The sequence below is a fragment of the Trichechus manatus genome, unplaced genomic scaffold, assembly GCF_000243295.1.
Source record: "Trichechus manatus latirostris isolate Lorelei unplaced genomic scaffold, TriManLat1.0 scaffold00043, whole genome shotgun sequence".
Classification (NCBI taxonomy): domain Eukaryota; kingdom Metazoa; phylum Chordata; class Mammalia; order Sirenia; family Trichechidae; genus Trichechus; species Trichechus manatus.
In genome coordinates, this window is record NW_004443979.1 from 10,234,091 (window position 1) to 10,251,627 (window position 17,537).

Here is a 17,537-nt window from a genome sequence, read left to right on the forward strand (position 1 = left end):
GTCATTCTTTTTTCTGATTTTTCCTCAGAGTTGTATCGAAGTGTTTGTTTTCAATTTCGCTGATGTTGTCTTCCACCGTTTCTAACCTGCTTCTCAGCCCTTCTATGACACTGTCCATTTCTAAAATCTTGTTGTTATTTTTGGATTTCTAATTGTTGTTTTTGAATGAATTTTGGTTGAGTTTATTTCAGCATTTTTTTTTTGCATTTTCCCAAGTTCTTTTTTTTTTTCCTGTGTTTTCATTGACTTTGTTTGCCTTTTTCATGAATTTGTCTTTTTTTCCTCATTATTGTCTACTTTTTGCTTTAACTCTTGGGTGATTGTGAATGTTAGAGATTTGAATTACCTATCAGGTGGTTCTAGTACGTTTTCTTCTATTGGAAAGTCATCCTGTGTTTTATTTTGGACATCCACTGGAACCATCCTGTCCTGTTTTTTAAATGCTTTGATACTGTCTGCTGTCTTTGAGGCATTCAGTAGTTATTTTTCTCACTTATTGATTGTAGATTCGTTTGTTTCATCTGAGTTTTTTGTTTCATTTGGTTATGTCTGTGCAGGCAGGCTGTGTGTTCTTTGTTTGCTGGTCTGTGGGCACCATACTTTTTGCCGCCTTCTCCAGTTGGCAGGGTTAGTTGCTCAACTGTGTTACAGCAGCACAGGTATAGCTGAAGAGGAGTTGCTGGGATGAGTTGTTTGTGGCACATACTATGGCCAGCAGGCCTGGCTGGGAATCAGTGCAGGGTAGGTTGCGGGAGGTTGTGCCTGTGCTTCTTGGAGGTGTGATGTTTAGCGCACGGCGCAGGTAGGCAGGATGGAGGTGGGAGATTGTGATGTGTGGAGGTAAGATGTGTATAGGAAAGAGGAGAGAGAGGAGAGAGAAAAACAGGAGCCAAAAACAGACGAAAAAAGTCCTAAAGGAGCTTTCTTTTCGAATGGAGAGATGAGAGACTGAGAAATGAAGAAAAACAAAAATGGGAAGAAAAAAGTGAATAAACAAAAATTAGGAAGAAAAAAGAACAGCAAAGCCCCCATAGATCCCACCTTTGCGGCTGCTTTGTCTGAGGATGTTGCTTCTAGGCCGTGAAGTACAGCCTATCTGGAAGAAGGGGTGCATGTGTCTCTCAGCGCCAGGTATTCAGGAGATGGGATGATAAAGTAAGTATTGAGAGATGAACAAGTGAGTAAAAAGAAAGCCAAAAAGGGAAAAAGAAAGAAAAGAAAACAAGAAGTTAAAAAAAAAAGAACAGGAAGAAACGGGAAAAAAAAACATGAAAAAGGAAATGCCCTTAGAGATCCCTCTGCGTGTTTTTGCAAACTGAGGGGGTAGGTCCCAAGCTGCGCAGTACTGCTCGGGTATAACAGGCTTCCAATTCGCGAAAAGAAAAAGAAAGCAATCATACAATTCTAAACAAACAAACGGAAGAAAGCCCCAGGATCCCACCAGTGTGGCAGCACTGGCCGGGAAGCAGTTTCACGTTCGAGTGGTGTTTCACAGCCTTTCAAGAAGAAGGAAAGATGGTGCACAGAGCCAAGTATTTGAGAGAAAGGAGGGGGAGCTGGTGAACGGTATGGAAGAAATCAAAAGAAGTAGAAAAAAGCAACAGCAGCAGCCAGCAAATGGCATTCAGGGAGCCGGCTATTCCAGGTTGGTCGAATTCAAGCAGCTCCGGGGTAAAGCCGGTGCTTCATGGCCAAGAGACTGTGGCCGCAGGAAGCAGAGGAGGCCGAGTGGGGTTGAAGAATGGTCGCGGGTGGGAAAGTGTGTATCGCTGGTTACTGGTTGTTCCATCTTCTGCTAGAAGCTCTTTTAAGCTGCTTTCCCATACCCCCGTTCGCTGATCTCCGGTAGGAGTCCAAGATGGCGGATTTGTGCTGCATTAGCTGATAGGGGATGTCTGAACGTATCTCCACTCTCTGTTGTCTGTCAGTTTCGTATTCCATTCGGTGCCTGGTTGAGTTCTTTATCTCTTCATTTGATGCTTAGGGTTTCAGCATTGCCGTTTTCTCTGTTTGGCTTAATTTTTCGGGTGTTTGCTATGGAAGGACGGCGTGATGCTTCTGTCTATAGCGTTGTGTTGCTCAGAAGTCCTTTTATTGTACTTTAGATGAAGGTTTACGGAACAAATAGTTTGTCATTAAACACTTAGTTCACATGTTGTTTTATGATATTGGTTAAAAACCCCACGGTATGTCAACACTCTCCCTTCTCAACCTTGGGTTCCCTATTACCAGCTTTACTGCCCCCTCCTGCCTTCTAGTCTTTGTTCGTGGGCTGTTGTGCCCCATTAGTTTCATTTTGTTTTGTGGATCTGTCTAATCTTTGGCTGAAGGGTGAACCATTATTGTGTTAAAACGGTGTCTGGGGGCCATACTCTCAGGGTTTCTTCGGTTTCTGTCAGACCAGTAAGTCTCGTCTTTCTTTGTGAGTTAGAATTTTATTCTACATTTTTCTCCAGCCCTGTCTGGGACCGTTTATTGTGATCCCTGTCACAGCAGTCAGTGGTGGTAGTCGGGAACCAGTAGTTATACTGGACTCAGTCTGGTGGAGGCCGTGGTAGTTGTGGTCCGTTAGCCCTTTGGATGAATCTTTCCCTTGTATCTTTAGTTCTCTTCATTCTTCCTTGCTCCTGAAGGGGTGATACCGGTGGAGTATCTTAGATGGCTGCTCACAGCCTTTTAAGACCTCAGACCCTTAAAGTCAGAAAACTCTTGTAATAAAATACATTTTTTAAAGTAATTTATTTGTTCGTTTTAGAGAAAATGCTCTTTATTTAGAAACATTGGAAACTGCTGTGATTGTGAAAATCACCTTTTAGGTTGATACCAGTTGAATCAGTTTGAAAGTTTTGCACTAGTGACCTCTAGTGGTAATGCAGTTAAGAAGTTATCTGCTGCCAAAAATCAAGGAATTTATTTAGATTCTCATGTGATAATCATGTGCTCATTGTTGCATAAATTTAGGTGATAGATAAACATGATTCCAAATAAACACCTTTATCTGTATTCAAGAGAAGATATGTTTAAAATTGGCAGTAAGATTTGTTATGCTGTGTTACCAGCTGTAATTGGATATAGATACATGTTTATAAACTTTTCTGCCTTTAGAAAATGTAGTCATAAATTTCAGGTGAATCATTTACTTACCTTATATTCTTGAGATCAGCATAATTAAGAAATTATTGAAATTAACTGATTTGGACAAATAAAGTGAAATTTTGTGGTGTTTCAAAAAATCTTTCTTCATTGAAGTAACCACAGATTTCATTGTAGAAGTGTTTTCTTCCTGTAACTGAAGGATCTTTGTCTCTGTCCTTATCTTCACAATAGAAAGTATACTTCGTACATGAAATCCCTAAGAGTGAATTAAGTTTTTAAACCTTTTTCTTTGTGAAGTATAATTTATATAGAGAAAAATGCCTAAAACATAATTGCACAGTGTAACTATTTAGAGTGAACAACTATGATACTACTACTTTGGAGAGATCAAGAAGTAGAGCATTGCCCGCATCTCATAAGCCCTCCCAACCTGCCCTGCCCTAATCACTACTGTGTCTTTCCACCATAGAGGTAACAACTCTCCTTACTTTTTGGGTAATTGTTTCTTTGTTTTTTTTTTATCGTTTTCCAATTAAGTATGCATTGTTCAAATACTTAGTTTAGTTTTGCCTGATAGTGAATTTTATGTAAATGGAATCATGTAGAATGTTGTCTTTTGTGTTTTGTTTTTTTCTCAGTTATATTGATTTATCTGTATTGTGTGTAGCGGTAGTTTATTTTGAAACCCTGGTGGCAGATGGTCAGCAGTTCAAATCCACCAGGCGCTGCTTGGAAACTCTGTTGGGCAGTTCTGCCCTGTCCTTTACGGTTGCTATGAGTTGGAATCAACACGATGGCAGCAGGTTTTACAGTAGTTTATTTTGTTTGCTGTACAGTATTTTATTGTACAAATATGCTACAATTAATTTGTGTTCTAATTGATGGATATTTAGGTTGTTTGCTGTCTTAAGTTGTTATAAAGATTGTTATAATGGCCCTGGGAATATTCTTTTATGCATCTCCTGGTATATGCATACGTACAATACATACATACATACGGATATGTAGAGATTTTTTGTTTTAGGGCTTGTATATCCTTATCTTTAGTAAATAATGTAAAACTCCAACGAAACTATGTCAGTTTATGGTTCTATTAGTAGTTTATGAGAGTTTCTGTTGGTTTATATTCTCTTAACAATTAGTATTAGTCAGGGTTAAAATATTTTAAGCAGTACCATAGTGTTACTTTTTGTACTTTTAATTTGCATTTCTCTGATTACTGATAAGGTTGAGAGTATTTTCATATCTTGATTGGCCGTTTGGATTTCTTGTGATGTACACTTTGTCTTTTGACTCTTTTATTGGTAGCCTCTGCTGCTTATTAGGTGGTGTGTCTTTTATGAGGGGGGAGGGGGCGATGGTAGTCATTATATATTAGAATATGAGCCATTTCTCAGCTGTATGTTTTGCAGATATCTTCCACTCTGTGACTTACTTTTTAAAAATTAATAGACTTTTTGAAAAGTTTTATATTTTCAGAAAAATTGAGCAGATAGTACAGCGTTCCCATATACACTCCTTCCCCCCCAGAAATCTTCCCGTTATTAACAGCTTGCATTAGTGTGGTACGTTTGTTGTAATTAATGAACCAATATTGATAACATTGTTAATAACTAAGTCCCATAGTTTACATTAAGGTTCACTCTGTGTTGCAGAGGTCATTGGGTTTTGAAAAATACGTAATGTCAAGTATCCACCTTTACAGTGTCATATACGAAAAAACCAAATCCATTGGTGTTGAGTTGATTCAGACTTATGGCAATCCCCATGTGTTAAAGAGTAGAACTCAGCTCCATAGTGTTTTCTTCGCTGTAATCTTTACAGATGCAGATTGCCATGCCTTTCTTCTGCAGTGTTGCTGGGTGATTTGAACCACCAACCTTTTGATTAGGAGCCAAATGCAAACTATTTGTGCCAGCCAGAGACCAACAGTATCATAGAGAATAGTTTTATTGCCCCTAAAAAAATCACCTGTGCTTCATCTACTCATACTTCTTCCTATCCTTGAACGCCTGGTAACCACTAATCTTTTTACTGTTTTTATAGTTTTGCTTTTTCCAAAATGTCATACAGATTCATACAGTACGTAGCCTTTACAGACTTGGTTTTTTTACTTAAAAAAAAAAATCCCAAACTGTTGCCATCAAGTCAGTTCTGACTTATAATGACCCTATGAGGAGCCCTGATGGCACATTGGTTAAAGAGCTTGGCTGCTAACCAAAAAGGTTGGCAGTTCAAATTCACCAGCTGCTTGTTGGAAACCCTATGGGGCAGTTTTTCTTTGTCCTGTAGGGTTGACTATGAGTAGGCGTCAACTCCACAGCCATGGGTTTCTTTTGCTTAGCAGTATACATTTAAGATTCCTCCATGTGGGAACTGTCAGAAGTTCAAGGCAGATTCAGAAGAGGACGTGGAACGAGGGATAATCACTGCTGATGTCAGATGGATCTTGGCCAAAGGCAGAGAGAGAATACCAGAAAGTCGCTTACCCATGTTTTATTGACTCCACGAATGCATTTGACTGTGTGGATCATTACAAATTATGGGTAACATTAGGAAGAATGGAAATTCTAGAGCACTTGATTGTGCTCATATGGGACCCGTATATGGGTTAAGAGGCAGTGGTTGGAACGAAAGAGAACGAGGAGATACCACGAGGTTCAAAATTGGAAAAGGCGTGCAGCAGAGTTATATCCTTTCACCATATTCAATCTGTATGCTGAACAAATAATACGTGAATTTCAGCTGAACTATATGAAGAACACGGCATCAGAATTGGAGGAAGATTTATCAACAGCCTGTGATATGTAGATACCACAGTCTTGCCTGTCCAAAATTGTCTTCCTACCTACATACGTAATCTACCTACTTAACCTACTTACCTTAACCTACCTATCTACCTATTTATCTATCTATGGCAGAGATTAGCAAACTATTTCTGTCAAGTAATGTGGCTTTGCAGGCCACGGAGGAACTGTGTTGGTTTGTTTTACAATACTTTGAAAATGTAAAAACCGCTCTTAGCCCTAGGGCTGTCTAAAACCTGGGCTCAAGTCAGGTAGTTTTGCCAATCCCTGCTTTATCTGGAACACAAGGTTTTTTTTATATTATAATGAATTAACCATTTGGCAGTTAATGTTTTTTGCCTTGTTTAATAAATCTTCCCTTAGTCTTAGTTTGAGGATTTGAAGATATATTCTAAAGAATCAATGTTCTGTCTTCACACTTACGTTTATAATCCTCCTGGAATTGATCATATGGTGTCAGAGGTTCGCTTTCATTTTTGTCCCCCATAAAAAACCAGAAACCAAACCCATTGCCATCGAGTCGATTCCGACTCATGGCAACCGTATAGGAGAGTAGAACTGCCCTCATAGGGTTTCCAAGGAGCAAATGATGGGTTTGAACTGCCAACTTTTTGGTTAGCAACTGGACTCTTTACCTCTACGCTACCAGGGTTTCCTTTGTCCCTCATATGGATACTCAGTTCACTAAACACGGTTTTTGAAGTGATCATTCTTTCCTCAGTGTTCTATACTGCCGTCTTTGTCATGAATCAAATGTTCTTACATGAATTCATTTGTTTCTGGTCTTTCTATTCTGTTTCTTTGGTCTATTTGTCTATTTTTGTGCCGGTCATTTGTGTTAATTTCTATAGCTTTATAATGCAGCTTAATGTCTGTTAGAGTTAAGTTCTTTATAATTGTCTTGGCTTTGCTTGGCAGTTTGAATTGCTATGTAAATTTTAGAATCAGCTTGTGTACACACACATACACAAATGGGTAATTTGACTGAAATTACATTAAATCTCTTTACAATATTGAGTCTGCCAGTCAATTTAAGTTGTCTTTAATGACAATTAAAATTTTTAATTATCTGTGTGGAGATCTTGTATCTTTTTTGTTTATTCTTAGATACTTTTATTGTTTTATACCACTGTAAGTATTTTTTTTGAGGTTTTTTTAAAAGTGTTTATTTGCAGAGATGATGCTATTAACGGTGCATTGTGACCTATCTAAATGGCTGAAAAGTCTATTGCCAGAGATCCGTTAGTAAGTTCCAAATCTGTTATTTAATTGGTCATTATTACCGCTATCAGACATAACCTTTGTTATGGCTTGAATTATGTCCCCGAAAAATGTGTCAGCTTGGCTAGGCCATGATTCCAGTATTGTGTGATTGTCCACCATTTTGTCATCTGATGTGATTTCCCTACCTCTATGATGTTAATGAGGCAGGATTAGAAGCAGTTATGTTAATGAGACAGAACTCAGTCTACAAGATTAAGTTGTGTTTTAAGACAATTTCTTTTGGAGAGAAAAGAGAATCAAGCAGAGGGGCATGGGGACCTCATCCCACCAAGAAACAAGAACCAGGAGAATAGTATGTCCTTTGGACCAGGAGTGCCTGCACTGAGAGGCTCTTCAACTGGGGAAGTTTGATGACAAGGACCTTTCTCCAGAGCCAACACAGAGAAGAATCCTTCCCAGGGAGGTAGCACCCTGAATTTGGACTTCCCAGACTACTAAACTGTGAGAGAATAAGTTTCTCTTTGTTAAAGCCATCCACTTGTGGTATTTCTGTTATAGCAGTACTAGATGACTAAGATAACGTTTATCTTTTCGGTCAGGGTATCCTCTGTTAGTGAATAAGATGACAAGGTCACTTCCAGTCTTTCTTCATGTCTTCTCTGTCATCTGTCTGTCCCCCCCCACACCCCCGCCACCTTCCAGGTATTTTAAGGAGCCCTCGTGGCGCAGTGGTTAAGCGCTGGCTGCTAACCAAAAGGTCAGCGGGTTGAACCCACCAGCCACTACATGGGAGAAAGATGTGGCCGTCTGCTTCTGTAAAGATTTACAGCCTTGGAAACCCCTATGGGGCAATTCTACTCTGTCTATATGGTCACTATGAGTTGGAATCACTTGATAGCAATGGTTTGGTTTTTTGGCCAGGTGCTTTCTTTTCTTTTTTTTATTGCTGGGTAACAACACCCATTTATTAGCTCAGTTCTGTAGGTCAGAAATCAAGTTGGGCTCAACTGGCTTCTCTGCTTAGGGTTTCACAAGGCCAAAATCAAGGTGTTGGCCAGCCTGGGTTCTTTTCTGAAGGCTCTGGGGAAATAGTCCACTTTGAAGGTTGTTCAAATTATTAGCAGCATTCAGTTCCCTGTGGTTGTAGGATTGAAGTTCCTGTCTTCTTGATAGATGGCACTAGCAAGTCCTCCCACGTGAGTCCCTAGCCAAGTATTTTTGGTTAAGCCATGTTGTTTTCAAGGTTGTATTTTAATGCATTTTCTCATTTTCCTTATACTAAATCCTTTTGAATTACCTCCGTTCAGCCCCTGTTTCAAGAGGTGCTTTAGGATACTTGCATTTTTATGTGGTTTGTGCTTGTTTGTCTAATGTATTAGATTTTGTGATTATGGATAGTTGGTAATGAGAAAGTGCAAAAGAAAGTGAAAGGTAATTCTTACAACAGAAGAAGATTTTAATAGGGTTAAGTTTAGAAAACATGACTTTTGTTTAGTTTACAGTGCCTTTCTAAATCAGCAAATCTCTAGTTACTATTTATTTTGTTTTTTGTTTTACCAATTATTATTTCTTAAGCAGAATAAGATGAGCTGCTTTCAGCTTTTTCCACTGCTAATTGTAAAATGTTTATGAGATCTGGAAATTGTTGTTGAACCCCATGCTTTGTATCAGACTCACATCTGATGTACTTCTTTGTGCTTTGGAGTTGCATAAATAATTCTGTAGGATGTGACTGATGGTTTTTAAAAAACAGCTGTTGCAGGGGGGAGAATCAGAATCTTCCTTTGAAAGATGTAATGAAATTGATGTATTTTGCTTTTGCTCTTTAGCTTAAGAGGGTAAATGTTGTTTCCTGAGGCTATTAGGTTCTGAATCTTTACCATTTCTCCTAGATACTCATTTTTATTTTGACACTTAAATGTAGAAGTGTTATATAGCTCTTTATTATTTCTCAGGTCTTATGGAGTTGTGGATGATTTCATATGAATTTCTCACAGTAATCAAGTTTTTTTTTTTTTTTTAATTACAGTAGGCATTATTACTTAAGTGCTTACATTAGTCAACTTGGTTTAGCTGGTCTGCTTGGCTAGTATATTTCTGTTATAGAAACGAACACTAACTTAATGGGTTAAGTTATCCAGCTGAATTCATTTGTTCTGATTCATTAAAATTTTTTTAATGATAATTTAATGTACTAAGTAAGTAGCTTTCTTATACTGAACAGGTATACTTGTGGGTGTATTTACATTCTACCACATATGAAAATTAGTTTTATTGCGAATGTGTGCCTAATGGCAAATTTGCCCATACAAATGCCAGTCTCTCTATTTTCTTCAGTGTGGGATGGGTAAAGGAGGCTGACATTCGGGGGAGGGCTAGAAAAAGGTGGAGAATTGCGTGTCTCAGAAGATAATGAAGTAAGGCGACTAAAAAAAGAAAAAAAAAAACTTAAGTAATAATCTCATTTTGAGAAATATATCTGCTTGTGAATATAATGTTACTCTTCAGTTCTTTTTGAATTGTGTTGTGAGAATTAGGTGCAATTTTTTATCTATAAAAAATTACCTTTCAAGGTTATGTAAAGATTAAATATTAGGGATCTTAAACATTATAAACAACTAATTTGTAGTTATTTTTTACATGTACAATTCAGTGACATTAATTACAGTCTTCGTGTTGTACATCCATCATCACTATATCGTTATTTTTACTTTTAAATTGATTATGTTATTTAACAGAAAATTTGGTTGACCAGTCTTGCTACAGTAAATAAAATGGAAGAAATTTACATTCATTATTTTCCTTTTTTTATCCCCCTACTGTATATGGTTAAGGAAAAATTAAAAAAGAAATGCACCTTTTATATTTTTAGGCCCGGATAGCATTTTTGCAAGGAGAAAGAAAAGGTCAAGAAAACTTGAAGAAGGATTTAGTAAGAAGAATAAAAATGTTAGAATATGCATTAAAACAAGAAAGGTATGTGTGCCTCAGTTTCTTATAAAAATAGAGCTGATTGTTATTATTCAGCGTGTTTGAAAGATACAAAGCCCTGCTGAAATGCATGGTGATATTTTGGTTTGATTCTTATATGGGAAGAGAAAAATAAATAGATTAAAATCTTTAAAGTGAAATAATATATTTTGTTATGGGATGTAAATTTTGGGTTTTTTTCCTAAAAAGGTAAAAGAAATTATCTTTTTTGACTTAGGGTATATTTGTTACTGGATAATTTACCTAGTTTTTTCTCCTGTTTTACAGCAATAAATTTTTTTCTCCAACCATTTGCAAATAAAGTTTAAAAAGTATTCACATTATACAGTTATTAGAGAAATATATAATAGTAGGCAGTTAACTGTGCAATAAAACAAAAAAAAATTCTTTAAACAATTTATTATTAAAATTTCAGGGCAAAATACCACAAATTAAAATACGGCACAGAACTGAACCAAGGAGATTTGAAAATGCCCACCTTTGAATCAGGTAAACTTGATTCTTCTTCTTCTCCTCCTTTTTTTTTTTATTCAAGAGAAAATTAGTTTAATGTTTATTTTTATATAGCAAACATGTTTTCCTTACCCCCATATTGCTTTGATAGCATTTGTTAGAGAGATGATTACTGTATTTTTTTGCAAATAAATGCACGCTTTCTAGGTTTGTTTGCCAGCAGCCTCCTTTCCCCCTTGAGGTATTTTCACAATTTTATTTCCTATCCCTGTAAAAAAAAAATAGTATAAAGCGCTGACATTCCTCACTGGAGGAGGGAGCAGTTGGCAAACAAACAGTGAAGGTGCGCATTATTTGCGTAAATACGGTAATTATTACACTGTCTAGAATTTTTGGGGGAAATATGACTATTGTAATACTGTCTAGAATTTTGGAGAAAAATATTAAATGAATAAAAATTAGTAAGTAGTTTGATGTATGTCTCAACCCTGACGTTACTTGTCCTGTTTGATTTTCCCTGCTTTGAAACCTATTTATAACTGGGGTGCATTTTTATAGTAATTAGAGCTGGAAGGCCATAAAGTAACTGTTTTTTCACCTGTAGGCAATTATTGACCCATCCTACATAAATTTAGTTTTTCTTATTAATAAGTCCTTTTTATCAGGAAAACCTGTGATCAACTCAGTTTAGTACTAAAGCCATTAGAAATTGACTGGATTTGGAAACTATACAGGCAGCCAACTAAGGATAAAAGAGAAGGAAAAAATCGTATCCATTTGGCCTCGCTCTTTCCTAAGCACGTAGTGAGTCTGCGAGTAGTATCTGATGAAAACTTACGTGGGGGAAGAGAGGGCTGAATATAGGAAAGAGCTAGCAGTTTAATGTTAATTTTAGGGCTTCATATGATTATAATTTGAAAAGTATAAAAGAATCTAGTAAGTAAAGAATGTTTTATTTTTCATTTAAAGAATTTGGTAATATTACTAGCAGTATCTTATTTCTCAGATATATTTATAATTCATTTACATACACATGTTGATGGTGGAGTCAAATTGAAGCCTGTGTTGTTCTTGGATGCTGGTTACTAAGGCCAGAAAAAAGTGTGTTCTTTCCTTATTTAGATATACAGTTTTTCTTCTCTTTCTATAGTTGTTTCCACACCTGATAAAGTCAAAAGCATATATGACAGGAAAAATAAAATTTGTTGCTTTTTTTTTTTTAAAGTGTTATAGTAAATTTTTCAAATGTAGCTAATATTAAATACTTAGAACTTGGAAGAAACACACAACACACATACAACTTGCGGATGATCTATTTTAGGGTCTTCTCCAAATCCAGTTTTAGCAGAACCTTTTATTGTATCTTTTGATTGTCTTCAGCTATAAAATCAAGAGGCAAAGATGGGAGCAACATCGCTTCTCTTTGGTTAGGTAGGCTCACTGTGATGCTACGGAATATTATGGTCTCTTCTTGGGAAAGCAAGAGTGAATATTAAAGTTTCCTAAAATGGAGGAATAATATAAAACCCAAGTATTTTATTTACAGGAGGCACAATAATAACAAAGTTGTGTTTACTAATGGAGAAAAACTATTTGGGATGTTTAGTGAATAAAGTCCAAAAGGTTGGAGAAATATAGACCATGCGAACAAATTACAATAAAATTATTTACATCAGGGTACATGTGGAGATAAATATTAAATGAAACAGGATTACTTTTTATGTGCCCTCAAAATAAATCAAAATATAGGAAGGAGAAAAGGGGCAAAATATTGATTTGACAGAAGTATAAGTTAAGTTTTTATACATCTCTCTTAGTAATTCAAAGATCTGTATCTTAAGCCCTACCCTATAAAATTGGTTGTATCCAAATATATAAAGAGCTCTTATGTATCATATTAAAAAGGTACACTCATTCAATTAGACACGTACCAGAATAGCTAAAATGAAAAGAGAGACAATACCTAGTGTTGTGGAGGATGCGGACACTTGTGTTGCTGCTCTGAATGTGACTTGGCAGTATCTACTAAAGGGAACATAGCATACCCTATGACCCAGTAATTCCACTCCTAGGTTTTCCATTCATAGTAATGCATATGTATATTCACCATAAGACATGTTTAAGAATGTTCATGGTATCATTCGTAATAGTAAAAAATTAGAAACAGCTAAAATGCCCTTCAACATTAGAATGGATAAATATTGTGATATGTTAACATAACAATGCCATTTCGCAACAAGGCTGAACAAACTATAATCTCAACAGCATGGATGAATTATGTTAAGTTGATAAAAATCAGTTTAATTTTTAGAAATCAGGATAGTGTTGATACCCTTTTGGAACAAGAGGAAGTTTTTTAGGGTGCTGATAATGTTTCATTTCTTCATCTAGTTGCTGGTTACTTGGATGTTTTCAAAAATTCACTGAGCTGTACACTTAACATGTACTTCAAGAATGTCCTTAGCAACATTATTTATAATAGTGAAAAATTGGAAACCAGTTTCAACATTAAGGGACTGGTTAAATTAAACAGGTATTTACTTCCTGTGGCATACAATATAACCATCTCATATGATGTTAAGCCATATTTATTGCCGTAGATAGGATGTTCATGACGTGTTAAATGTCACAGCAACTTGTAGTACAGTATGTATACTGCCCCCCCCTTTTAAAAAGAAATATGTATTTTCAAGGGGAGAAGTATGGAATGATAGACTTTCAGCTCCTGACAGTTGTTAAGTTTTAGTGATAGGATTTTGGGCAGTTTTTTTTTTTTTTTTAATTTAATGTATTCTTTATTCTTTAGTAATTATATATTTATATGATTAAAAAATAAGTAAAATATTATAAATAGAAAAAACTGAATAGCAAAATAAACGGGAACTATTAGAACTGTTGAAAGTATAACATTATAGATAATTTGGAATGTTAGTAAAAACTTTTCTGGTTTAACTTAGTTGTAAAAATGAAATTGACTAGATAAAGTCTTGTGGTAAGTCTAGTGATACAGACTCAGAATTAAGTTATTCACTATTTTTGTATATACCTAATATCTGAACAGTGTTGACTTTGAATATCTTATAGAAATATAGCCTTTTAATTTCATAGTCATTAATCTCAGCAGAATTCTGGTAATTAAAAACAAACAAACTCACTTCTAATAACATTTCATTGAATTCCTGGTCCTTTGATATTTGAATCCTTGGCAGTAATAACACTTTGGTTTTCTCAATTTGGTTCCTAGATTATTAGGTTATTGGGACAAATACATTAAAATGAGAGACTCACAGTAAATACTCAAAAGTTAATTTTCTTCTGTCCTTCAAAAAATATTAGGTATATATATATATACACACACACACGTATGTACGTGTGTGTGTGTGTGTGTGTGTGTATATATATACACATACATTTAATTTTATTGTGCTTTAGGTGAAAGTTTACGGCGCAAATTAGTTTCTCGTTCAAAAATTTATACACAAAATTGTTCTGTGACATTGGTTGCAATCCCCACATTGTGTCAGTCCTCTCCCCCTTTCCCTTTCCACCCCGGCTTTATTTAGGAATATTTTTATGGAAACTTATCCCTAAGAGAAGTTTGCAGTATTTTCAAGAGTTGAAATAATGGGTCTGAAACTTTTTTTAAACATTTTTAGAAGAAACCAAAGACACAGAGGCTCCCACAGCACCTCAGAATAGCCAGCTAACATGGAAGCAAGGCAGACAGCTGTTACGACAGTGAGTAATGGTTTATTTTCAGCTTTCTTTAAGGATCTAGATATGAGAGTGCTTATATTTAGTCACTTTGCAAGTAAAAAGTTATTTAATTGTAATGAAACAATGTACTGTATATTTTTTCATATTGCTTCTTGGGTCTTTTTAAAGTTTGTTTCCTCCATTTCAGGATGATGTCAGTTTCTTATTTGCAGAATAGAATGTCCAAAAGACTTGGTGAAGGCCAGAACAAAAACAGTATAGAGTTCATACTTCTAGACACCCTCCATCCCTGTCACTGCCAAATTCACATGTTAGGGTTTCTTTTAAGTGGGTTGTGACTGACTTAGAGGAGGATTTTAACTGATTACCTGAAACTTCCCAGAAGTGCTTTGTCAAACCCTTCTTTTAGTTGAGTTTTTTTTTTTTTAATTGTGGTAAAATAGAACAAAATTTGCCATTTTAACCATTTTTAATTGTATGATTCAGTGTTATTAATTACTTAGTGAAGATCTTTTGTGTGTGTGTGTATATGTGTGAAAATAAAACCTATAGCTGTTCAAGAGTTCTTAAATGTGTAGTTTAGTGACAAAGGTTACATACTTCACATTGTGTCACCATTCTCACTATCTCCACCTATATTGTTTCATCACTGTTAGCTTAGACTCTCTGCCCCTTAAAGTTCTAACTTGTGCTTTAGAGTTAACTATTGTCAGTTTGGAAACCCCGGTGGCATAGTGGTTGAGAGCTACAGCTGCTAACCAAATGGTCGGCAGTTTGAATCCACCAGTCGCTCCTTGGAAACCTGTGGGGCAGTTTTACTCTGTCCTATAGGGTCGCTATGAATCGGAATTGATGGGTTTGGCTTTTTTTTTTTTTTTTTGGTATTGTCGGTTTGGTCTCATGTAGATAATTCTTTAAAAGAGCACAGTGCTCAAGGCAAACGTTCTTTATTAATTGAGCTAAACTATAGTTTTAAAATGACTTTATGGAGTAGTTTCGGTTCAAGGTTTAAACATTGTTTCCAGGCAGTAGATTCGAGGGTTCAGTCAGTCTCAGTTGATCCGGTAAGTCTGGTTTCCATGAGAATTCGAAGCTAAAGTGAGCTTTTGAGGAACCTTTTTGATGTTTGACTTCTTTGCTGTGTTGGAAATACTTCTGTGTCAGATCTTGTTTGTCTTTTATTTGCTCTCCTTTATATAATGGAAACTGTGGTATGGCGTCCTACTGATATCTTAGGTAATTTACAATTATGCAGCCTTCTTAACTGTAGACATCTTTACCTTCACTTCAGTAACCCAGTGAAATGTGGTCACACCCTGGACCTTATAATTACCTAGAACTACTCTGCCTCTGAAATATTCCATGATTGGACAGTCATCCCATATTCAGCCTTTCTCCAGTCCAGTTTCCATGTTATTTCCCCTCTAACCATACCTTCATCTTTAGACCTTGGACCGTTTTATTTTCTTCCCTGCCTTGTCTCTCTGTGGTTGGTTTTATTTTGTTTTCCCCAGCTCCAGCTTAGACCCTGTGCTCCTTCACTCTCTTGCTAGTAACCTTTAGCTTTCTTGTGGCCCACTTCTCATCCTCTCCTCCGTCGCCAGTCATTCTGCTCTACCTACTTGCAAAACTCCAGCCCTAGTTTAGTCTTATTGTCTGCTTCTTCTGTTTCTGATTAATTCTTCGATCACAAAGTCATGTGAATGCCATTACATATTCATAGTTTCCTGTCCAAACATTGCAGACAGCCTCTCTCCATAGTCCTGATCACCTCCCATTGTCCTTAGTAGATACTCTAAACTTTTACCACGTGTTAGTGCATTACCCTCATACTCTCATTAGAGCACCTCAGGTTCTGTTTCACCGAAAGCAAAGGCTATCAGGTGAGAGTTCTCTAAACTTACTGCTTTCCTTTCTGTAAATGTATTTAAACTTCGTATCTATTAACTCAGTTTCTGATGTTCCATAAAAGAGATCGTTGTAAGTCTGGACTTACAGTAAATGATTAAAACTTGAGCCAGTTTTAGCCAAGATAGATTATTGATTGAAAGAATGCTGGGGTCACTAGCAGAATTGAGGGAAGGGCTGAAAAACTAAGCATCAGGAAGGCTAGAGTAGCTCTAAGGATATCTCAGGGATAGGAAACACCCAGAATACATTCTGTTCTCTGGTTTTCTACTCCTCTTTTTTATCAGCTTTATACTTTTCTACCAGCTTTCTCCATATGGCAGGGACTCCCTATTTTTTTTTAATTGTAGTAAAAAATACATAACAAAACATTTGCCATTTCATCCATGTTTACGTGTACAATTTAGTGACATTAATTAAATATCTCAGGGATAGGAAACACCCAGAATACATTCTGTTCTCTGGTTTTCTACTCCTCTTTTTTATCAGCTTTATACTTTTCTACCAGCTTTCTCCATATGGCAGGGGACTCCCTATTTTTTTTTAATTGTAGTAAAAAATACATAACAAAACATTTGCCATTTCATCCATGTTTACGTGTACAATTTAGTGACATTAATTAAATTCACCATGAGCAACCATCACCATCCAAATTTTTTCATCACTCTTAACAATGACTCCCTATTTCTTCCTCACACCTACCCCTGTAACCACTAATAAACTTTGCAGGGGACCCCCTGTTTTAATCAGAACAGTTTCAGACAAGGATTTTGGCCAGACTTGGTCACATGACTGCTCATGAGTCAGTCGTTTTTACCTGGATTGTGTAAGATCCTGGCTCCTCATTCAGACCACATAGTTAGAGTGTGATGGGAGATATTCCCCCAAAAGAGGATTGCATTTTCTAGAAGAAGAGTGAGGGCACCTGCAGAGACCAGCTGAGCAGTATTTTGCTCATAAATGTCTAATCCCATCGTTTGAACTTAGATTCGCTTTTCAGCTTTTTCTTTCCCTTTGACTGTAGCTAAACTTTTTAAAAGAATAGTCTATCCCCATACATTTTCCTCCTGTTCTTTTCTCAACCGTCTAGCCTGTTTTCTGTTTTGATGTTCTGTAAAGCTACTGCACACCACATGTTCATGAGACTTCTTTTTGTTCATATTTGCTGTCTTGGAAACACTTGGCATTAACTATTCATTCCTCTTGAAAAACTTCCTTTTTTTTTTTTTTTTACTTCATCACACCACTCTCTGCTATCATTTTTTCACCTAATTTCTTAAATATTTTCTTTTCATTTTCCCTTTGAGTTTCTCTTATTCTTCTAGCCTTTTAGGTATTGTA

At 36.2% G+C, this 17,537-nt stretch overlaps 1 protein-coding gene across 6 annotated transcripts in view; it reads left to right on the top strand.

The window, feature by feature from the left end:
* STRN3 (striatin 3) overlaps positions 1 to 17,537 on the top strand; it is a 115,712-nt gene that overhangs the window by 50,703 nt on the left and 47,472 nt on the right. For all 6 annotated transcript variants that reach the window (XM_023731492.1, XM_023731491.1, XM_004376532.2 and 3 more), the window contains exons 2-4: positions 10,000 to 10,103; positions 10,534 to 10,607; positions 14,228 to 14,309. In XM_023731492.1, the coding sequence (XP_023587260.1) occupies positions 10,000 to 10,103; positions 10,534 to 10,607; positions 14,228 to 14,309 (260 nt within the window). The remainder of the gene's footprint in view (positions 1 to 9,999; positions 10,104 to 10,533; positions 10,608 to 14,227; positions 14,310 to 17,537) is intronic.